The sequence below is a fragment of the Alternaria ventricosa genome (assembly GCF_023758065.1).
Source record: "Alternaria ventricosa strain BMP 2768 chromosome Unknown scaffold_18, whole genome shotgun sequence".
Taxonomy (NCBI): domain Eukaryota; kingdom Fungi; phylum Ascomycota; class Dothideomycetes; order Pleosporales; family Pleosporaceae; genus Alternaria; species Alternaria ventricosa.
The window spans coordinates 64,200-86,287 of record NW_026055698.1 but is presented as its reverse complement, the minus strand read 5'-3'; the positions used below and the strand labels follow the sequence as shown (position 1 = coordinate 86,287).

Genomic DNA, 22,088 nt, shown 5'->3' with positions numbered 1-22,088 from the left:
AGATGGCTCGCCGGCCTCCCCTGTCGTTACATAGCGCAAGGAGCTGCTTTCACCAAGGAAAACGGCGTCATCTTGGTGAACAGACCCCGATGTTGGTGGGTTGCTCTGCTGTTCTGCCGATACTGCCGGAGTATGAAGTTGATATTGGCTTGCGGAAGCGGGCGTCTGGATGTTGACGGGACTGTGGAAGTTCGACGATAGCGACGCGAGAACATGTGACGCCGCTACCTCATCCTCGTGTCGCTGCGGGCTCAGAGCGGATGTACTTGGTGGGCTTTTCGGGATTAGTAACTGCCACAGAGCGCTCCAAGTGGACATAACTCACGTTCTGTTGCGGACCTCAGTCTCGGCCCGCGGCTTCCTGACGTGCTTTCCGCGCCTCGATTCACGCGTCTCGCACTCGACGTTGGCGGCTGCGCAGTTGCTACAAGGATGGCGATCCGTGACATCACACTTGACGCGTCGCGCGTTGCAAGTCACACACGCCAACTTTGCGCGTTTCCGTGGTGGCTCGGACATGTTGCCGAAGCTCGACGTTTGCTTTGATTTGGAAGACGCCGAAGTCGGTTACCAAAATTGTCCGTGAAGGGTGACGTTATCGATATCGGCTATCCTTCGGCATCTTCCTCCACCTCTCGAGTTGTCGACCATCACGGGCTGTACATCCCGCATCATCAAACTCATATTGAGCATTTTCTAGATGCTCCAGTGTGATAGGAAAATAGCCACATCATGACCCCCGTGGCCCGCCGCCTGTTCTCCACGACCTCCTCCCACTGCCAAGCCTCAGCAACAGAAGCATGTAGTGAACTCCTCACACGTTTCCAAAAAGGGCCCGTCTCGATCCGTAAACAGCTCCTCGATGCAAATCAGCTTCAGCTGCTCTCCATAACACTCAATCGTACACCCTCTTCTTTCAACCCGCCACCAACCGGCACACCGATCCCACCCGGCTACCACCTGGTCTATTTCACTCCCTCAATCATTGAAGCCGAATTAGGGCTTGATGGCACGGATCGCACTGTGAACCCATTGAGTCCATTTACCAGACGAATGTGGGCTGGTGGCGAGTTGACGTGGGCGGAAGACCGGAACGCATTGCTGAGAGTGGGCCAAGAAGTCAAAGAGACGACGAAACTGCTGAGTGCTGAGCCAAAAACGTTGAAGAATGGAGGAGAGATGCTGCTCGTGGGTGTCGAGAAGACCTTCTCAAATGACCACGGTATCGCATTAACGGACCGCCGTAATTGGGTATTTCAGCGTGAGCTTACACCTGAGAATCCGATGAAAGCACCACCAAAGCCAGAAGAGAAAGAGCTACCTACTGGAAAGCACCGAAGAGATTTTTGCCAAACGCCTACTTCGTTGTTTCGCTTCTCGGCGCTGACGTTCAATGCGCATAAGATACACTACCTGCCTGAGTGGTGTAGAGAAGTTGAGGGTCACAGGAATGCTGTTGTACATGGGCCGCTCAACCTCATCAATATGCTGGACTTTTGGCGAGATACGAGCAAGAATGGGGATACAGACGCAGTACCCAAGTCCATAGCGTATCGTGCTATGAGCCCGCTATACGTCGATGAGCCGTATCGAATATTACTGGAGCACGATCCAACACCCGGAGGATGGAGAGCGGAAGTGTGGGATAGTTTTGGAAAGCAGAGTATGAGGAGCACTATCATGGAATAGGTGCATTCTTCTATAGGATTGGCATTAAGGGTATAAGCTAAGTGACAGTCCAAACTATGATCCGGTCTAAATAAGAGCCCAAACACTCATCCCAATATGGAACCGTAAAGTCATTATTCAGCATCGTACAGTCTTACACTCCTCCAGAACGAATTGATCAAGCCCACTTGCCCAGAACACTCATGAGGACAAGACCGCAAATGAGTGCGAACAATGCGCTGATGGTCCTCGCAGCACCCGCGTTGAGCAGTTTTCCATGCATCCAGTCTCTCGCCAACATCTCCACAAGTCCAACCCAAGTCAAGATACCAGCGGAAAGTGCATCGAGCGTTCCAATGGCGATGATGGTGCTAGGGTCGTTGCCGTTGAAGTGGTCTAGCGTTCCGATACCGATGGCCATGCCGATGGGCGTGATAAGCGCAAAGGTTCCACACATGAGGAGCTTCTGTGCTGTACCAGCAGCAGCTTTGGGGAGCTCAGCGATGCAGGTTCCAAGAGCAATGCCTTCGAACATTTGATGGAAGAGGATAACGATGAAGAGGGTGATGAAGAATCCATCGCTTGCGACGACAAGGGTGATACCGATGAGGATGGAGTGGAAGATGATACCTGCCTCTAGGTTCATTACGTTGATCTTCTCCTCCATGGGGGTAGCCTCGCGCATAGGGCCATGGGCATGAACAATTCCATGACTGCGGTTGAAGTCATGAGTAGGCTCTGCCGAAGGAGAGCTGTTTCCGGATTTGTCCCCACTAGCTGCCACCTCGGTGCTGGGAGCAGTGTGTTTTCCCTGGCGCCACTGGACAAAGCGCGCACCGAGGTAGTCGACCAGGAAGGACAGCATCAACCCAGCCATGAATATGGCAGCGGTGGTGGCCTCGTACTCCAGAACACCCAGACATTGGTTTGCGAACATGAGCTGGGCATGGGTGAAGAGATGGACGAAGGCGGTGGAGATGACGATACCGGTTCCAAACTGCTTGAGGACAACGAAGACGATGTTGTTGGCGCCAACGAGGTTGAACTTCCGGGTCAAGACGGGGGTAAACACACCAAGTCCACTAGTAAAGAGAATGACGAAGAGCAGACCGACTCGTAGGGGGATGTTGTAGTCGCGCTGGGGAGCATCGCAGTTGACTTCGGATTCGCTTCCACCAACGCAGTGCTCAACACCGGCGTGGTCGTGACAATGTCCCTTGCTCCCTGCTGGATCACTTTCAGCAGCTGACTCTTCACCCGTATGCGAGGAGCCTTCTGTCGATTCTTCAGCCTCGGTCATGAGCAGGACATCTTCGCCGGCATCGTCGACACAGTATCTGTTGACGTCAGCATTTCGTCGAACATAGTGATGAGTGGATCCTACGTGTCGGTTTGGTGCTTGTGACATTGCGTGTACTCTGCTTGGAACTCTTCCGTCGCAGTGGGCCCGACCACCTGGTACTCATCTGAACCGAACATGCAATAGCTGTTGCAAGTTAGCGCCAAACTCTACCAGCCAAAGTTGACAACGGGAAAACATACAGAACAGTGTTATGAGGATGGCATGATGACACAGCCGTGATAGACGGAGTTCCGGTAGTGAAGACGGTGGTAGTCGCGCCAGCTTGAGTGACAGTGACGGTGGGTGTTTGCGCAGCAGCAGAGCCCGCAAGCAGTAGGACTGCAGCAGAGAGGGTAGAGCGCATGGCTGAAGGAATGTTCAGGGTCTACCGGATATGTTTAACGAGCGAACCGACGGGTGTAAAGCTGTTCAAGGTGATACCAGCTCAGGCCCTTGATATATCGACTTCGTTCAAGCTTTTCGTCGTGTCAGCGGAGTGGAACGCATGTACCGTGATGGGGCAAGGCAGCCCCCCACAAGGATGCCGCGAAGAATTCTTCGGTATCCATTTGTCTCTAGGGCTTGCCATTGCTTCACACAGAGCGCCACGGGCGGTCTTGGCATTGAGTACCGTGTTGGATGGTTTACCTTGGCATAAGTCTTGTCTCGGAGCAAACGTCGAATCAGAGGCGACACGAACCGAGTCTTTGCTTTTAGGTAGGCGGATTTGCTACAAATGCAGTAGGTGGGTGGGATAGCGCAATTATTTAGGTGGCGGAGGTCTTGGCGAGGTATGTTGGGGATGCATCGTAGTAGCCGTGACCTCCACAGCTAGGAGGCTCTTCGGCGCATAGCACTAACACCAGGTCTGACAACTCCAACATTCCGATGAATCTACAAGCGTTGAGGTTGATATTGTTCTTCGTCATGCAACATCCAGAGCTCAAAATATGGCAGTCGTCTTCTCGTTTCTAGTAAGAATTGTTCGGGCTGCCTAAGAGTTGTACAGGGCAACAGGTTGCATAACTATCAGCCCCGTTGGAAACCAGTGACTCGATAATCGTCGTACTTCTACCTTGCTTCGCTCTCGACATGACATATCGCGTGGGAGGCCGCTTCGGAACTCAGCGACCACCCACATTAATGTCCTCGGCCTTCCCGAACGCAGGTAATCCTCCCGACAACATGTTCCTGGGTGGGAGAATTTCTCGCCATTGGGCGCCCATCATGGTACTTACATACCCATAAATCCACCCTCTGAGTGGAAAACATGTCGTCCAGGCCCCCATGCACCTCCATGCCAAGCTCAACCATTCGAATTGTACGTCAGGCCAAGGTATAGATCAGCCTCCAGATCCGTGTAGTGTAGCATTTGCATCTCCAGATAGGTCGTAGACCGGCAGTATACCGGTTGATGTACCTGCGGCTGCAGCCATGAGGCGTTTTTTCTTCACGTCTCGGCGGTCAAGGTTGCGGAGACGTCGGTACATGAGCACCGAGAGGAACAGTCCTCAGTGGTGAGATGTCATTCTGGTAGAATATAAAGAGGCCTGCAGCTCGTCTGCAAGTTTCTCCATCAAGCATCCGGCAACCAGCTTCTCGGGACACTCACTGAACTCCGGTTCGCATATCAACTTCCAAGACCTCTTCAAAGTCTCTCAGATCAATCTCAAAATGGCTGCTCGTGCCTCTGCTCTCATGCTCCTTGGAGCTTCCGCCGCCATGGCCGGACCTCTTGCCCTTCGCCAGGCTACCGTCACCGTCACCCACACCGCCGAGGCTGCTCCTGCTGCCACAGCTTGGGATGCCGGTGCTGTTCACCAGTTCCCCATTCACGCTTCTTGCAATGCTACCCAGCGTAGCATGATCCAGAAGGGACTCGATGAGACAATGACCATCGTCAGCCATGCCCGCGACCACATTCTCCGCTTCGGCAACAACTCCGAGGTCTACACCAAGTACTTTGGCGACGCTCCCACTGGTGAGCCTCTTGGTTGGTTCACCAAGATTGCCGACGGTGACAAGTCTGGCATCCTCTTCCGCTGCGACAACGTTGACGGCAACTGCAACCAGGAGGGTTGGGCCGGTCACTGGCGCGGCTCCAACGCGACTTCCGAGACTGTCATCTGCGACTTGTCCTACGAGATCCGCAGGCCTCTTTCCACCATGTGCATGCTCGGATACGACGTCGCCAACGGCGCTACCAACACTTTCTGGGCTTCCGACCTTCTTCACCGTGTTCTCCACCTTCCCCAAGTTGGCGAGGGAGTCGTCGAGCACTACAACGACGAGGAAGAGGAGAAGTACCCCGGAACCCTCGCCCTTGCCAAGAACAACGCTACCTACGCCGCGAGGAACAGCGACACTCTCCAGTACTTTGCTCTTGAGGCTTACGCCCATGACATCGTCGTTCCCGGTGTTGGCTGCCCTGGTACTTACACCCCTATTGAGGAAGAGTCTTCCGCTGCTGCCACCAGCACTGCTTCCGCCACCGCCTCCGCATCTGCTGCTCCTGCCTCTGCCTCTGCTACAGCCACCTCATCTGCCGCTGCTGCCCCCGCTGAGGCCTGCGAGCCTCACGACGACCACTGGCACTGCCCTCCCGGCGTTCCTGAGCCCACCTCTCCTCCTGCTTAAGCGTTTACGACATGATAGCCGCACATATGGCTACGAATAACGGACTTACTTGACTTTGTCATCGAGCTCCTACATGATTCATAGAAGATCACGATAGACATTAATGATAATCCAATTTCCTCATGATATCAATTGGTATATGCTTGTAATTTATGCGATGTGTTTTTGTAATCCGCGATGCTGTTTAACTCCAATCATCCCCTATAGGCCTGCTTCTGGTGAGCATGGCATCCTATGCAGTTCGGTTTCGTAGACTCACAATCACGTCTTCAGTTTACGCCGCGCGTAGATGATCAGTTGTCGCGCTATGAACCAGACGGTAATAGTATTGGTGTGAGCTCGACCCGTTGTTGGGATGATGGGATGGGTGAGGGAGCAAGCCACCCCACATAACCCCACTTACGTCAATTACGTAATGCAAAAGCTCGGACCAGAACCTACGGGAACTCCAGCTGAAGACACCCGTCTCGCGGCGTCAAGATTACATTTGGATCGGACATCCATCAAAAGAGCATTGCAATGACGAGCTCACAGGGAGGACCGGTAAACTGCCGTTCCTCAGCTACCCATCCGGCATGGCCAGAGGTTTCGAAGTAAGTTGCTAATGAACACTCGATAAACTCCACCAGTGCTCATCGCGTTCAGGCTATACAAGCAGATAGAAGCGAAGGAAGTTGAATGTGACCAAATTGACTCGGGTGAAAAGGACGTCGAGTACCCAGACGACGTAATAGATGAGATAAGGGCTGAGATCAGGCGGCTCGACAAGTAAGCATCATAGCTTCAAGAAGCAGTAGTCACTGACTAGAGACAGAGAGATAGACTCTCGAATCATGAAACATGAAGCTGATGGATTTAGAAAACTCGCAAAGAATTTGCTGAATGCTCTAGGTGGCGTTGCCGAGTTGCGCCTCTCAATCTACGAGTTCCTATGCGTAGAGAAAGACGGTGTTCACATACCAGATTTCACCCACGACTTCTTTCATGAACACGATACAGCAGACGTGGTGAATCTGGTCGCTATAGAGGAGACATCCTGGCCTGATATACCAGATCAAGACGAGAAGAAAGCGATCGTAAATCGTCGACTGGCAGCTATCAGAGAACGTTACATATTTGATCCCAAGCTATTTGGTTCTCAGATGGCTCAGGAAGTCACAGAGGCCTTCCTCGAGATGAACGTACTTCACTTCCGCGATGCACGATTTATGAACGGATTTATCAACACACCTTTCCCGTGCGGGTCTGTTCCCAAAGATCACGTCCGGAATATCGTAATCTATATACGATTTGAAGACTTCCTCGAGAGAGCTGGTTGAGATGTCCGTTCGTGCCCCGATACGCCTCATGAACCAGGCCCGGACTTCAAATGGAGGGAACACGGTGTATACAGCAATTTTCGTCGCGACATCGCTTTCATCCAGAGTCTTGTATTTGCCAGACCTCCGGAAGTTACATTGCTCATGGTTACACCATTTGGCCGATGGGATGCGAAAGAGCTTGACAAGGATCGCATCAATCTTAATTTCCTAGAGGTCATACTGCCAACCTACAATCATCTGAAGAAGAATGGGTCAACTACGAAAGTCATTTCTAAAGAGCTTGACTACTTGATTGACAAGGGCTGGTACCGTGGGGGAGCGGGCTGGATCCGTCACGAGGATGAAGACGTCACTTGGCAAGTCGAGATCGCCGCCGAAGCGTATGCTCAGGTAAATACAGTTCGTTGTAGCTGGTCAATATTTTACTTACGTCAAAGTAGTCTGCTATTGACAATTACGTCTATCCTGATGGTAGAAAAAGCTCGGAGCGCATCCATTTAGAGAAGGCTATCAAGGAAGCTGCTGCACAACGCGCAGCCTAGCGGTAGCCTTATAATATGAGGTACAGCCGGGCGAAGAAGGTCTTGAGACAGTGGCGACGAAAGTGGCGACAACAATGAAAGCGATGGAAGCCTAGGCGTTCGCAGATAAGTGAATTGACTCGGGCCACAAGGTTGTACGTCTGGGTGAACATTCCTCACTCATATAAATTTGCGAGCCCATTTCTATTCCCCACTACTTCTCATCCATTACGCTCTCTCAACTTGATCCAAATTTCAACCCCACCAAGATGCAGCACCACGAAACCGAAGCAAAGCTTACTTCACCTTCTGACGCGGATATGTCTCCTTCGACGAACATGGCAGCATTGTCCTGTTTACCAGAGGAGCTGCTCGATGATATCACGGGATATATGAAACCACGCGACCTCGCTCATATTTCCCTCGCGACGCACCAGCTGCGACGTATCGCGAATGAGAAGCTCTACACCAACCTTACCCTTAACGAGCGTTACTCGGGAAGCTACCACTGCGCGGTCGAACAAGTCTTCTCCTTTGCGCTTTCGCTTCTCCACCGGCCTGAGCTAGCATCTAGCGTTCGCAAGCTCTCGATGAGTCTTATAAGACAGCAGGCAACGTCGCCTCCCAAATGGAACTCTGACGACAAGGCTAAAGCACTACGAGTGATCGACGACATGGGTAGGAAAGGCCCTGATTGGGCCATCCGTGTGCCAGACTGGAAAGCGCGCTTGCTTTCTGGCGACGGCAAAGCTTGTGGTGGTCTCATTCTCGCTTTACTTCCAAATCTGGTCGAGCTGGAGATAGAGATCCTTGCCACTATGCCTGACTTTCGTGTAACGGCCGACGATGTGGAGTACAACGAACGCATTGTATGGTCCCATCAACGTTACGCGGAGCACCCTCTCCACAAACTCTTTGGAAAGCCTGGGCACTATCTCTTGGAATTTCTAAAACCCAAACCCACCGATTCGATCATGTCCTATCTAATGAAGGGTATCGTGAACACAAGCATTGGGCAACGTGTCAACGGATCAGCTTTGGATTTGACCCAGATCTGTGGTCTCAAGAAACTCGAAACTTTGCGGTTCTTCGGCAGCCGTCTTGACAAGAATTGGTGTACTCTGCCGAAGCTACAGTGCTTAGAGGTCGCGCGAGAATGCACAGTCCCCGCTTCATTCGTCGCTCCTGCTGTCGATACTCTTCAACTTGAGCTCGCTAGCTGTGTAGCAATGGAAGTCGATCGCAACGGCGCGCTCCATTCCGGTTTTCTTTCGGGCTCATCGTTCCCATGGTTGGAACATCTCTCCATTCAGCTCACCAACTTCCACTCGACTGGCGGCTTCTCCATTGTCCGGCCTATCCTTACAGACACTAGGCGTGCTAAGTATAATAGGATGATGTACTGCCTTTCCCGGGTTGCGTCTAGCCTCAAAACCCTCTCAGTGGATGCGTACGATAGCTTCGACCAAGAGTTCTTGAAGTGGATGGGACCGGTCCCTACCTTTGCTTTCTTCAAGCAGCTGGAGACTCTTACTATACCACAGGATCTACTTCTTGGCGATGGTTTTCCGAATCCTTGCAAGCTTCTTCCTGCTAGTATCCAGGTGCTTGAGCTTCTCCACCCAAGCGTACGGGCCTTTGCTTGGCTCGACGCGCTCAACAAAGCTCACCACTTCTTCGAGGATCTGAAAGCCGTGTATTTGATCTTTGACGCCCAAGATGACCAGCGCGTCACGATGTACGAAAAGTACAGCGATTGGATCACGGGTCGCGAGATGCACTACGAAGTGATCCTGCAAGGTCCTTCTGCCGAGCGCGCCATATGCGACACAGTAGCCGAAGAGGAAGACCCGCTAGCTTATCGGATATGGGCACGCGCTGATGAGGCGGTAGTACCACCTTTCGATGACGAAGAAGTCTTTCCACCACTTGTGCCATTCACCAATGACTCAGAGGCAACCCAGAAACGGCAAGCTAGCCACACTTTCCGCATTTCATTCGCCTCACACGCAAAGGAATGGTATCAGAAGACACGGATCGCGAATCTGAAGACCTCTGCGTCACTCAATCCAGACAAGTAGATCATAACTCGACCGTTTGAGGACTTCACTATTAGTGTACGTTCTCGCAGCGGCGATGTTACTATCATCAATGGGAACTGTTAGGCGGAGGGAATGGACAAGGATTTATTACAAGATGCCAAATAACCAATGTGGCGAATGGAGTATACTAGAAAATGAATGCAAGTGTCATTCACCAAGTGCTTGTGATAGCTTCCATGTGACCTCTCAAACTGTTCGGCCCAAGTGACCCTCTTCTGCAACATCGTCACCCAGCTTAGGAGCTTGTGGTTCTTCTCGGGAGATAGCGGGTGCCCGGCTCTGTCCATGCTGATCCAGGTATGATGCGTCGTCCCTCAGGAGCAGGATTGCCTCTGGCTGAACCTTCCATGCTTCCTTTGAGTTGAGAATGAAATCGATGGTATCAGTCGTGCAACGGTCGCCGGTGCTTGCTTTCAGGTAGTGCCAGGCCTGCGGGCCAGGTGCTTCGCGGTTCGGAGTCTCAAGGCAGAACCTTATCTAAGGCACGCTAATCATCAGTACGCTGCTCATAGACACCACTCTTGTCTTGTGAGTGACTCACGCCACGGATGTTGCTCGATGGGAGCTGTTGTCTGTACATGACCCACTCCGCCATCCCAGTACCCAGTCCATAGTGGCTGAAGGCAAGGTCGACCGTGAAATAGAGACCAAAGGCGCCGAGGATAATGACCGAGAACGCACACCAGAGATAGCAGAAAGCGGCTGCTCCTTTCCAAGCTGATCTGCTTTCGGAGAATGAGTATGATCCAGACGAGGTGTCAGCTCCATCCACTTCGCCCCAGAAGCCTAGTCTTGACTCTTCGTCGTCGTCGTCATCGATGGGGGGATGGGGCAGTTGATGCGCGTTGGTACCACGGCTGTTGTCACTGGATAGAATACCGGTATCTGTCGCTTTTTGAACAGCTGCAGAGTCACGGAAGTATGCGAGCAACGAGGCATGCGGCAAGGCGACATCGGCGTCTGTGTTCGAAGTCGACATGGTGAAACCAATGCAAGAGATGCGTATATATTATGTGTGATTCCAAAAAGAGACCAAAATCGATGGATGCAGCGGTGCGAATTGCAGTTCTCCGGGTTTTCGCGCTGGTCGATGACGGGGGGAAGTACAAGAGAAAGACATGACAAGGGTAGAGCTTTTAGCTTCGCGCAGCCGTCGCATACGGCGAGAAAGTGTGCTCGGTGATCTAAAAAGGTATGTGGAAGGTATCGGTACTGTCAGGTCGGTGGCGGTGGAGTGATTGCCGCGAATAATGGGAGGTTGGGACATCGCGCGGGTGCGAAGAATGAAGAGGAAGTCGCGAAGGAACGTCACTGAATGAAAGTCCAGAAACTGAAGAAAAAGGCTGTATGCAATATAGTAAGACAGGGCAAAAAGGCTCAACTGAGTATCACAGCAGGAAAACCCGTTACGCTGGAGATCCGAAAGGAAGAGTTGGTTGACTTGATCCCGCGTTACCAGTACTAATGGGTGTTGACGAGAAGCTTGCGAATCCACCCGAAGTACGTGGGGGGAGGCTTCCAAACAAGCTTCCGGTAGCTGGAGTACTAGAGGTAGTGGCCGCTGATGTACGAGCATAAGAGGCAAACCCAGTGGTCGTTACAGGAGCGTTGGAAGAAGCGGAAGTCGCGTTGGTACCAGAGGTGGGCGGACCAGCGGTAATAACCAGATGAGAAGCCGTGTTCGCGGCACCTGCAGACGAGACAAACTTCTGAGGGCTTGCAGATTCCATCTTCCTGGGCCAGGATTTGAGAAGTAGAAAAGCCAGCTCATCAATGGTGTCTAGCTTGGATTCCAGCCCGGGCAACTCGGTGATGTCCACCTTGAAATATGTCCGGAAAGCCTGCACTATCTCGTCTCGAAGACCGCGGTTGGTCTCTGGGGTGTTGCTATACGTAAGTTGTACTGCGGCGATGAAGTCTTCAGAATCAACGTGGTGATCCAGACTATCCCGGAACTTGGTTTTTGCCAGTCGGCTCAGCCCCTTCACCTGATATTTATCAGCGAGCGCATACATGCTCGCGTGTATTGTCAGCGGGTTCGTGATTTCGATGCTGTTGTCGGGTTTTCGGTGGCTGACGTAGTGCGATGCTTTCTTCTGCTGCTCTGTTTTCATTTCCGACTGCTCGATATTCCTGAGGTTCAACGCGAGGCAAGCGCATTGATCATGACGCTGAGAGCTTCCGAATACGTATCTACGGGGGTGGTGAGCGGGCGCCGCTGCTGTGTTCAGGTCATATTGCTTGAGTTGTTCGAACGCGGCGATGCCATCGTCGTCGGTGGGATCGTAGTCACCCAGATACAGGTAAGCGATTAAGCGTCGGATCATTTCTGGGTCGTCGTCCGGCAGATCGATACGTCGTTCATCAGCTTCCTGCTCCAATGTCAACACGGGAGGTTGGCGCGAAACGCTACCTAGGTACGGACTTACCTTTCCATTGAATTTGATATTATTCGCGAAGAACTCGCATGCTGAGCCAACAACAACGGAATGCACATCGAATGTCGAGTTGCCGCAGCTGATAACTAAGTCGGTGAAATCGCCATTCTTGTAGGCCCTAAATCATGTCAGAGCTGGATACGAATACTGCGACGGGCGCGTTAGTGCAGTGCGGAAAACGTACCTGAGGATGTGAGGCGGACAGCTGAAGGGCATTTTACACATCGGTGAGGTTGAATCTGAGGTTCTTGATGGAGGAGCGACGCGTTGCGCGCGTCCATCGTGAGATTACGCCGACGCGACGCATGGGCACGAATGTGGCTCGCCAGCAACCCCTTCTTGAACAGATAAGCGATAGATGTGCTCTCCAAACTTTACCATATGCAGCAGTGCTGCGCAGGGAGTAAAACATCGCACCCCCGATGACGCAACGTGAAGCTATTCGGGTCCGGAGAATTAATGCATGCAGGTGTCAGCGCGAACCACGCTAGCGCTAGGGCGTCGTCGGGTCCCCAAGACCAACACCGTCTTATATCATACTGTGCCCCGCCGGTCAGATACCGAACCTTTTCTGCGTTCCCGACAGAAACTCTCAGCCTACTCAAGAGGCATTCACGACCTTTCCGCACGATGACGCCGTCGACAAAACCGGAGCCTGGATGACCCCAGCCCATTATCACGGATGCGCATGATCAACATCTCTACTTTGACAACCTCCCGGCCATCTGGTGTACTGATCTATTAGTCTTTATGTCTTCTACGTATCTATCGCCGGTCGATCCATTATCTATCATTCCGACAAGACCGGGAACGCCAGACTACCATCTTCCGAGGACACATCTTCCAACCTCTTCATGGCTTCTACAGATAGGCCTGATAGGCGCAACTGTTCAAGCCTGTCTGGCAGTATCTCTCCAATTCTCTTCCTCGACACCAGGCCCCGCTCCAAAACTCCTTCAATGGGTATTTGAAGGTACTTCATTTGGTTGAAGTGGACCAGGCTTGTTACCGGCTCCAGGTACTTGAAGCAATCCGGATCTGTGCCGGCTTTCTTAATGCACAGCACTTCTAGTGTCTGTGATACTGCGGCCTGATTTCGATGAGGAACCCCATGTTCCCCCGTGCATCATCCTCAAGAATATTAGCCTCGATCTGATTTGGCCCTGGAGCTAAGCACTTGTTGCTTATGTTGATAGTGAGCGACCGCAGGAAGGGCATTCGCTGAAAGAGTTTGGGTAGATCTTTGTATCTCCGGTCGTCGTCAAGAAAGACCTCGGTGGTCAGGTTCAGCACCAGTTCTTCGACCCTGGAAACACCTGCTGATGCAGTATCCCAGTCGACGCTACAGTGAAGGCCAAGGGTAATGGCTTTCAGGCAAGGCAAGGCGAGCCAGTCCCAGCTGATATGACGAGCATGCAGATGCAGTTTACGGAGCTTCTTCAATCCTGGGTTCATGGCGACGTCGAGGGGGTGTGACTCAGCCTTGTCTGGGAGCCTGCACTGTACGCTACATGCATGGCCATAACGACCGCTGTCAAGCTCATGCAGGCTACCGTTGAAGATGATTTGCAGATCGAGCTCTTTCAAGTTCGGAAGAGAAGCAAGGAGGAGTGCTACAATCTGTGTCTCGCCCATATACACGCGCGTGTGCTGGAAGAAGCACTGGAGTACTGGATTGTCAGCCGCGGACAGTGTGGTGAATGGAATCTCGACAAGATGGACGATGGGCCGCAGTGTGAGCTGGGCTACTGCGCGTGCTAGGTCAGGACGACTGAAGAGGGTGCGAGCCAGTCGGGCAATTTGTCGCGGCATGGCATTGTCGGTGTAAGAGATCGTGGGGTATCGATGGAGTGCCTCTTGTGCCATGGAGCCGATATGTCTGGCAGCCAAGCTAAGGTTATGGAGATCGACTTCGGGGACTTGAGCGACGACATGGAGGAGGAGCTCGTCGGGGAGCCTCTTCAACGGAAACGAGTCAGCGACGGTCGGTTCATCTACACACGAATTTGTTAGCATTGGAGTCCCCTCTGGAGCATTCATTTCGATTGACGGTGGGTTGAGGTTATCGGTCATGGCTGAGGTTGGTCAAGCAGGCAAGGTTCTCACAAGAGATGGCGATGGTGTCGTGCTTGTGAAGAGTTTGCAGCGTTGGATACAAAAAATCGCAAAGTGGAAGGGCGCGATGAGGGATGAACGATGAGCATGATTGCACGCAAACGGCGCGTCGACTCCGATACCGCAAGAGCACATCTCACTGCCAACACGGCCATTGTCGCATGTCACTCTCGGTACACACGTGGTCTAACATTCGAGGCCTACCGAACGAACATATACTCACCTCACGACTTTATGTTGAATCGCAAAGAAGGGCAACGGTAATGGGATTTTACGATACTCGATGGGTCCGACTACCATCTCCAGTACTTTTCCAGTACTTTTCGTATCTCTTTGATATCTAGGCACCAACACCATTGCTTCCATTCTCTCTTATCTCTACCGACCAAAGCGCCTGCTCGTTGCGCTCTTCATCGGAATGACCATACGGCACCCAATCCACCGCTGCAGGTGACCAGTGTCATTGCCCTCGAAGGTTTCCTAATAGTGAAGATAATCGTAGTAGCTTATCCTTCACACTATACTGTCATTGGCGAATATACAATAGCGAGCAAACATGTACTAAGCCTGCAAAGCATACACTGCTTTACAGCGCCCGCACAAGCGGATCGCGCTATCCATATCGGCGTATGTCAAAGTATCTACTCCAAGCTTCCACGTACCGCTCGAGCGTTCAGCTCAAAAAATTCCGTGATGTATGCGCAGAACATTCGAGAAAAACCTAAAGTTTAACGCGTACACATGCCACCCATGCCTACCAATGACCTTTTCGCAAAAGCCACCACAGCAACCAACAACCCTCTCTCCTCCGTCTTACACTGCAAGCATTGATCATAGATATCCGGACAAACAGCTCGCACGAACACTATAAATCTCTATCGCGCGTCTGATTTCAAAGCCACATGGCACAGATCAGTAAGCAGTTTAGATCGTCCCCACCCTCTGCAGGTGCAGGCAAGATCGGAGGAGGAACGGACCGAAAACGTTTTGTAGATCTCTGGGTATGGCTTGTATACATCGCGGGAAAGGGAAGAAGTGGGCAACACCTCACGTGGTGGCTAATGCGCGATCTTCGGCTCTTATGTAGACCACGTTGCGGGCCGTAGTAAAGGCTATTCTTTGGCAATTCTATCATTATGATGTAAAGCACGTGCGCGGCGGTTGGCAATTCCGTGTAGATGAAAATAGTAGTGTAGCAAACGCTATCGACATGGCAAAACTCATAAGACGAGATGACGTATCTTTGTGGTGTTTGCCCCTCGGAAGCATTGGCGCCTAGACATTGGGTATTAATGCACAGTGATATGACTGATCTTAAGATCGGGGTAGAGCAAATGCTACAATGGATGTATTCATGATGATAGAACTATGGAGAGAATAATACAAGATCGCTCATTGGTATCGCTAAAAGTACTACAAAAGTTCTCGAGAAAGAAAGAAACAAACTGCCAATGAGCAGAGTCAGTAGGCCATTGGCTCAAGCACACCGGGTGTGACGTTGAACTGCGCGGATGCGCGGCTCGATAAGGTTGGTAAGACATGCTGACCCCGCATCACGTCGACGGTTGACTGCAGCACTGTCGTGAAACACGTTGTCTTAGCCAAGACAGACGTTTTGTGTGGCGGCTGCGTACCACCCGCAGGATAATCCCGGTCTTGGACGCGCGTAGGATTCTACACAGATAGATGACGAGATTCAACATAGAGTTGAGTCGTATGCTTGCAGCAGCGGTGCAGATACTGGAGCTGACTGCGGGACAGCGATGATTCGCTCGATGCGGGAACGACTGCAACGGAGTACCCTTCAGGAAGAGACGGGAAGTCCGCTTGCCATGCGGAAGAGTTCGAAAGCAAGACCTGGTGTTTCTCGCACGGCCATTTCGACATCGGGGCGTAGCGACAGGCTGGGGTTGGCCCGGAAGGTCTGGATAATGACGTCTCGCAGACCACGATCAGTGTGGAAGGTAGACTCGTACGCCTCTTGGCAGGCCTCTGGGAAGTCGGCACTGCTGAGGTGCAGGTCAACCTCCTCTGCAAATTTGCTACGCGCAAGCGCTTTCAAGCCTGCAATGCCGTACCTGCCATAAACCGTTAGCAAGCAAGTCCCAAAGGAGGTGTGATGAAAGATGGGTGCGTGATTGGAGAGATAGTAGTAGTACGCTGACGCGGACTGTTTCGAAGATGCAGCCATGAAGGCCCAAGGACCATAGTAGGTAATTGGCGCATCTTGAAATCGTACACAAGAAAAACAGACGAAAGGGCTGTGTGTATGCAAAGGTACAGTGGGGTGTGCAGCGCGGAGTGCGATTGGCGAGGTAGAGTGCCGGTGACGCATATGGCGGAGCTTGTCGGCGTTTCAACCGCCGTGCCACGCGCTGCACACCCCAGTCATGGGAGGTAGAGCTGCAGGCGCAGATGAAGCAACCCCGCAAATCGCGGCGCGCATTCAGGCAAAACGTAGAAAAGTAAACAATGACTAGGAAATGGTAGTACTTACTTCTCAGCGATGGCGTAGACCTTGGCATGTGTGATGAGGTGTGTCGTCTCAATGTCGAACTCGGTCTCTGATTGCTCGCTTTCCAAATCGTCATCCTCGAAAAATTGATCGGCCATCGGCGTGTCGGGCAGCTTGGAAGATGCATCGATGCTTTGAAACATGGGCTCGTCGGCGGGAGGAGTCAGCGGCATTGAGTTGTTGGTTGCTGCCATAAGTGCAAGGAGCGGGTCTTCGACTTGGACCAGGTTCAGCTTCTTTGGAGGGCTTCTCCTCTTGGTAATCGATGATCGTAGAGAGGTAGGTCGGTTCGATCGTTGTGAGGATCGGCGCGAGAGCGACTTCTTGGTGAGGTAGTCCATGTGGTAGAAGTCTAGAAAGCTTTAGCACAGTCTAGGGTCCCATCGCCTCAAGCAATACGTACAGTGCACCATGTGTTCAACAGCTTCTGCGTCATCTTCGCTGAGATCAACCACTCCGGTTTCTGCTTCCCTGAAGCCATTGCGGCAGGCTCCCTCGAAGAAGGTGGATCTTGTTGCGAGGAGGATACGGTGTACTGGGTATCTTTTGGCACCACAAACGATGGTCAGATCTGAGTATTGTCCGCATGCAAATAGTCTAACAGACTTAGCTGGGTTGGGGGGACAGAAGGATGTAACTTACGAGGCCAGGGCCGACTTGAGCTCGATCATTGGTGCGTCCATTGTGTGGAGATGTTGTGTGAGAGTCAAGGTAGGAGTGTGAGAAGGTTGTTGCTGATACTCGAAAGGTTTGGCGGGCGGAGGAAGGCTTCTTGAGGCAGATGCTCGTAGGACCCTGCCGTTAAAAACAAAAGGACAACGGCCACAGGTGTGACGATTTCGTCCTTACGCAAGAACGCGTAGGGGTACGTAGGGTTCGAGCGCTGATCACGGAGGCGCCGCGCGAATCCGAGAGACTGGATAGGCTGAGTCAAGGGTACCGAGATCGCCGGAAACAGGCAAATTTATGCTGTTGGCGATTCAGATGGTTGTATATGTGCCGAGATTGCTGATTGCTTAATGCTTGTATAGAGTGTAGTTGGGTAATGTAGATCGAGGTGAAAGCGCAGTGTAAGGCAAGAAGGGAGGGCTACTGGCGCTCTTGTAGGCATGCAGCCGTCTCCAGCCATGGCACGCTGGCGTCACTCCTGGACGGCGCATTCAAATTCAGTGACATGGGCGGTTGCATGGACCGCATCTAGACAAGTCACAGGGTGTCCCATCGCTCGCCAGCAGCGCAAGATTTGAGCTGACACGCATCGCTTCGTCCAGAGGACTCAGTGGCTTGGCGCAAGTGTAGCGCGGGCTGGGCTAGAACAAACAGGGCGGTCTTCTGCAGGCGCATCGTGGAAAGGCAGGGTAAGCAATGTCACGCGAAGAGCTAAGGCTCTAGTGGCTGCAGCACAATGCCGAACGCGAGCCATGGTGGATGCGAGGCGCAGGGTGTCAAATAAGCGGCAAAGCAGAGCAGCTAGAGTCAACTGACCAGGGAAGTCCGGGAAACCAGGGAAATCATTTGCCCTGCGCATGAAAAGCTACCGTTGGTACTGACGGACTCCAGACGGTCGGCGAAACGCGAAGGCCGCGCTCCGTTATGGGGACGGGCGGCCAAGAGGCGGGGCGGAGGATTCCGTCCAGGATGTGTGGGGGGCAGGGCTACGATGGCATGGGAAACCTCAAGCCGGTGTTGCACCACGACCGAACGACCAAGACTTTGACGTTTGGCAGGAAATCTGGTGGGGGAGGTTCTGGGCCCACCGCCGACGATCCGTGCTTCTTTGGGATGCGTACCAAAGAGCGCAACGCGGGATCACGAACGAATGTTGTGCTTCTCCTAGGAAACTGTAAGGGTTGCTACACATTCTCGTCTCAACATGCCTTTAGGAAAGCATGTTTGGACGTACCCCGGTTTCGAAAGCCGACATGTCTCCGATGGTAGATCTTTGCATGCGTAGAATGACAGATGACAGTCAATGCGTTGCTGCGACCCCAAAGACTCCGTCCTGGAATGAGCAATTGGGAATCATCGAGGCCAGACTGTGTGAGCATACACGAGAGGGTTGGCGGTGTTGAACAAGCTGTCTAGCCAGACGCTGCGCGGACGCCGAAAGCTGAGACTCAGCCTCCCGTGGCAGCAACGCGGAAGCGACGTTGACCGCGGCGACCACGTACCAGGCCGATGGTAGTAAATTTAAGATCGCGATGAGATGGGCGTTAGCCTAGATGCGTATGACCAGACATGCGAAAGCTGAGGCTGGCGCTATTGGCTCCGTAGAGCACCTGGGTAGGTGCTCAGCCGCAAGCCACTCGTACGAGTACCTGAGGCCAAGCGACACGTGAGATGCTGACTAGTGTCTGTGTGTAAAAAAGAAAAGAGAGCCCTAGAGAGCATCGTCAAGCGTATGCATGGTGTTGCGTTGGAGATGGAAGGATTCACAATAGGCAGGCGCGATGGAGCACGCGAGGCTGACATAATGAGAAAGTGACATGGGTGCTTCGGTTGTCTCGCGAAAGGCTGACGTCGACAATCACCGAGCTCTGGGACAAGCAACTCGCTGTAAACGCTCACAACGTCAGACAGTCGCAATTTCGACGAGTTCACTCACCTTGAGCTTTATGTGCGCGTCTCTCACTGCGATATAGAGTTTATTTCCTTCTTCCTTCTATTGCTAAGCCAACCACCACCACCAGCCAGCAACCCCGCCCTGGCCCAACTATGGCCGACTTCAAGTTATCAGCCACTCTGCGCGGCCACGAAGACGATGTTCGTACATATTTTACTATAGATACCAGCAAAGTACTAGACTATGCAGGACAACGACTAACATCACCAATAGGTCCGCAGCGTAGCATTCCCATCCCCCTCGTCCATTGTCTCTGCGTCGAGAGACTTCACAGTACGAGTCTGGGCACAGCAGTCACAGAGCCCACCGATATGGGACAGCACTATCAAGACACACGGCAAAGAGTTCGTCAACTCCCTCGCTATCGTTCCACCCTCGTCCTCTTTCCCCGAAGGCCTGGTCGTATCAGGCGGCAAGGACCAAATCATCGACGTACGGCGGCCGAGCAAGAACCTCGACGACGATGCCGACGCTCTTCTGATTGGACATGGCAACAATGTGTGCGCGCTGGATGTCAGTGAGGACGGAAAATACATTGTCAGCGGCAGCTGGGACATGGAGGCACGGCTATGGGAAGTAGGCAAGTGGGGCGAATCTACAGTGCTGCAGGGCCACACAGCCTCTGTATGGGCCGTCCTCGCCTACGACAGCGACACTATCATCACCGGCTGTGCAGACAAGCAAATCCGCATATTCCACACCTCAGGCTCCACGTCCCCCGTGCGGTCGATACAAGCACCTGAAGTCGTGCGCGCTCTCTGCCGATTGCCCCCGGATCATCCCTCTGGAGCCCAGTTCGCTTCCGCTGGCAACGACGCCGTCATCCGGTTATGGACACTCAACGGACAACAGGTGGCTGAGCTGCACGGTCACGAGAACTTCATCTATTCCCTTGCCGTTCTTCCCAATGGCGGTCTGGTGAGTGCCGGCGAAGACCGGACGGTGCGCATATGGGAAAACAACCAGTGCATCCAGACCATCACCCACCCAGCTATCTCCGTATGGACAGTAGCTGTATGCGGCGAGAATGGCGACATCGTCACTGGCGCGAGCGATAAGCTTGCGCGCGTCTTTACCCGTGACCAGTCCCGCTACGCTGCTGAAACCGAGATCCAGCAATTTAACGACGACGTCAAGGGCTCTTCGATACCACAGCAAACGGTGGGAGACATCAACAAGGAGCAATTGCCCGGCCCTGAGTTCCTTACACAACGTTCCGGCACCAAGGAGGGCCAGGTTCAGATGATCAAGGAGATGAACGGCAACGTGTCCGCATACCAGTGGTCTGCAGCCGCCAATCAGTGGGTAAACGTTGGCACTGTTGTCGACTCGGCGGGCAGCGGCGGACGCAAGATCTCGCACGCTGGCAAAGAGTACGACTATGTTTTCGATGTCGATATCGAAGATGGCAAGCCTCCGCTAAAGCTACCCTACAACCTCAACCAGAACCACTACGAAGCTGCGCGCAAGTTCATCGAAGACAACGAGCTCCCGCTCACGTACCTCGACCAAGTCGCGAACTTCATTATTCAGAACACACAGGGTGCTACGCTAGGGCAGGGTAGTGCGCAGGGAACGGACCCGTGGGGCTCAGAAGCACGGTATCGGCCCGGCGACGCCAATCAAGTCGCGACCCAGCCTCCACCCGCACCTCCGGCCGCTAAGATACTCCCGCAAAAGGATTACCTGCCCATCACGACAGGAAACCACAAGATCATTTTCAAGAAACTTACCGAGTTCAATGGAGCCCTTGTGGCCGATGGACAGAAGGGCATTTCGCTGAATCCGCCCGACGTGGAGCAGCTGAATGCGACCGTGACGGCATTGGAGCAGGGAAATGGCAAGGGCATCGACATTACAGGCGTGGAGCTCCTTGTCAAAGCCGCAACACAATGGCCCGCAGAGAAGCGTCTGCCCGCCCTAGATTTGCTACGGCTTGTCCTTGCTTTCGAGGAGCCGGCAGCCTTCCTAGTGTCGCCTGAGCAAAGTCTGTTACCAAACCTTATTGAATCAGGGGTTTTCACGGAAACCTCCCCGCCCAACAACACAATGATGGCTATACGATGTCTCAGCAATCTGCTCCAAACAGAAAAGGGACGATTACTTGCCAGCACAGAGTTCGACAACATCCATCCACTGGTCTCGCCCTTCCTAGCATCGACGAACCGAAACTTGATCATCGCGCTCACTACACTCTACATCAACTACTCAGTATTACTGAATTCCGAGAACAACGCGGATCGTGCGCTTTCTTTGCTCGACGATCTGTCCAAAATCCTCACCACAGCTACCGATTCCGAGGCTGTATATCGCGCGCTTGTGGCTACAGGTACTTTGCTTTGCTTAGGTCCTGACTTCTGCGAGGCTGGTAGGGACATACTACAGATAGGCGATGCCATCACCCGCGCCGAGCAAAAGGTCAAGGAGCCGCGCATACGGAACGTCGTCGCTGAGATTCGGCAGAGGCTGCAAGGCTAGATGTCCGCTGTGGCTGCACCTTTCTTGTAGTTTTTCATGTCAATGTAGGCTGCAGGCCTGTTCGGTTCTTTCTTGGTCGACGTGGCTGGACAACAGATCAACCTTCTCCGATGCGCTGAAGCAAGGTACATGATACACGGAGGATTAGCGTTTCTTAACAAGAAGTGTCTGAGGGAGAAGAGGCTTTGAGGCTCCATTCTTGCGCATACAAGGCATGATTGGACATCGATATCAGCCTAGCAAGTTCGAATGCATTGATAGACAGATAATTCATGTAAACACGTTCCAATCACGCGTTGGTCGAATGCACTCCAACACCATCGTACC

General features: G+C 52.8%; 10 protein-coding genes across 10 annotated transcripts; 6 read left to right on the top strand and 4 right to left on the bottom strand.

Annotated features, from left to right (window-relative positions):
• Nucleotides 1–732: 732 nt before the first annotated feature.
• On the top strand, nt 733–1,689 carry J4E93_008724 (uncharacterized protein; the record flags this gene model as incomplete). Its single annotated transcript, XM_049346622.1, has 1 exon — nt 733–1,689. The coding sequence occupies one exon, from the start codon at nt 733–735 to the stop codon at nt 1,687–1,689; it is 957 nt and encodes a 318-aa protein (XP_049196042.1).
• Nucleotides 1,690–1,846: 157 nt separating this feature from the next.
• On the bottom strand, nt 1,847–3,147 carry J4E93_008723 (uncharacterized protein; the record flags this gene model as incomplete). Its single annotated transcript, XM_049346621.1, has 2 exons — nt 1,847–3,005; nt 3,053–3,147. The coding sequence occupies 2 exons, from the start codon at nt 3,145–3,147 to the stop codon at nt 1,847–1,849; spliced, it is 1,254 nt and encodes a 417-aa protein (XP_049196041.1).
• Nucleotides 3,148–4,444: 1,297 nt separating this feature from the next.
• Nucleotides 4,445–5,647, top strand: J4E93_008722 (uncharacterized protein; the record flags this gene model as incomplete). The annotated part of the gene is made up of 2 exons (XM_049346620.1): nt 4,445–4,451; nt 4,548–5,647. 2 exons carry the CDS (start codon nt 4,445–4,447, stop codon nt 5,645–5,647), a joined length of 1,107 nt encoding a protein of 368 aa, XP_049196040.1.
• A 575-nt stretch (nt 5,648–6,222) lies between these two features.
• Nucleotides 6,223–6,966, top strand: J4E93_008721 (uncharacterized protein; the record flags this gene model as incomplete). Its single annotated transcript, XM_049346619.1, has 3 exons — nt 6,223–6,240; nt 6,354–6,415; nt 6,507–6,966. The coding sequence occupies 3 exons, from the start codon at nt 6,223–6,225 to the stop codon at nt 6,964–6,966; spliced, it is 540 nt and encodes a 179-aa protein (XP_049196039.1).
• Nucleotides 6,967–7,110: 144 nt separating this feature from the next.
• On the top strand, nt 7,111–7,511 carry J4E93_008720 (uncharacterized protein; the record flags this gene model as incomplete). Its single annotated transcript, XM_049346618.1, has 2 exons — nt 7,111–7,349; nt 7,451–7,511. The coding sequence occupies 2 exons, from the start codon at nt 7,111–7,113 to the stop codon at nt 7,509–7,511; spliced, it is 300 nt and encodes a 99-aa protein (XP_049196038.1).
• Nucleotides 7,512–7,759: 248 nt separating this feature from the next.
• On the top strand, nt 7,760–9,571 carry J4E93_008719 (uncharacterized protein; the record flags this gene model as incomplete). The annotated part of the gene is made up of 1 exon (XM_049346617.1): nt 7,760–9,571. One exon carries the CDS (start codon nt 7,760–7,762, stop codon nt 9,569–9,571), a length of 1,812 nt encoding a protein of 603 aa, XP_049196037.1.
• A 207-nt stretch (nt 9,572–9,778) lies between these two features.
• On the bottom strand, nt 9,779–12,255 carry J4E93_008718 (uncharacterized protein; the record flags this gene model as incomplete). The annotated part of the gene is made up of 5 exons (XM_049346616.1): nt 9,779–10,069; nt 10,134–10,552; nt 11,163–11,964; nt 12,022–12,148; nt 12,215–12,255. 5 exons carry the CDS (start codon nt 12,253–12,255, stop codon nt 9,779–9,781), a joined length of 1,680 nt encoding a protein of 559 aa, XP_049196036.1.
• An 843-nt stretch (nt 12,256–13,098) lies between these two features.
• Nucleotides 13,099–14,103, bottom strand: J4E93_008717 (uncharacterized protein; the record flags this gene model as incomplete). Its single annotated transcript, XM_049346615.1, has 1 exon — nt 13,099–14,103. The coding sequence occupies one exon, from the start codon at nt 14,101–14,103 to the stop codon at nt 13,099–13,101; it is 1,005 nt and encodes a 334-aa protein (XP_049196035.1).
• A 1,846-nt stretch (nt 14,104–15,949) lies between these two features.
• On the bottom strand, nt 15,950–17,343 carry J4E93_008716 (uncharacterized protein; the record flags this gene model as incomplete). The annotated part of the gene is made up of 4 exons (XM_049346614.1): nt 15,950–16,223; nt 16,643–17,012; nt 17,064–17,257; nt 17,303–17,343. 4 exons carry the CDS (start codon nt 17,341–17,343, stop codon nt 15,950–15,952), a joined length of 879 nt encoding a protein of 292 aa, XP_049196034.1.
• A 2,032-nt stretch (nt 17,344–19,375) lies between these two features.
• J4E93_008715 (uncharacterized protein) lies at nt 19,376–21,761 on the top strand (the record flags this gene model as incomplete). The annotated part of the gene is made up of 2 exons (XM_049346613.1): nt 19,376–19,423; nt 19,497–21,761. 2 exons carry the CDS (start codon nt 19,376–19,378, stop codon nt 21,759–21,761), a joined length of 2,313 nt encoding a protein of 770 aa, XP_049196033.1.
• Between the last annotated feature and the right edge of the window lie 327 nt (nt 21,762–22,088).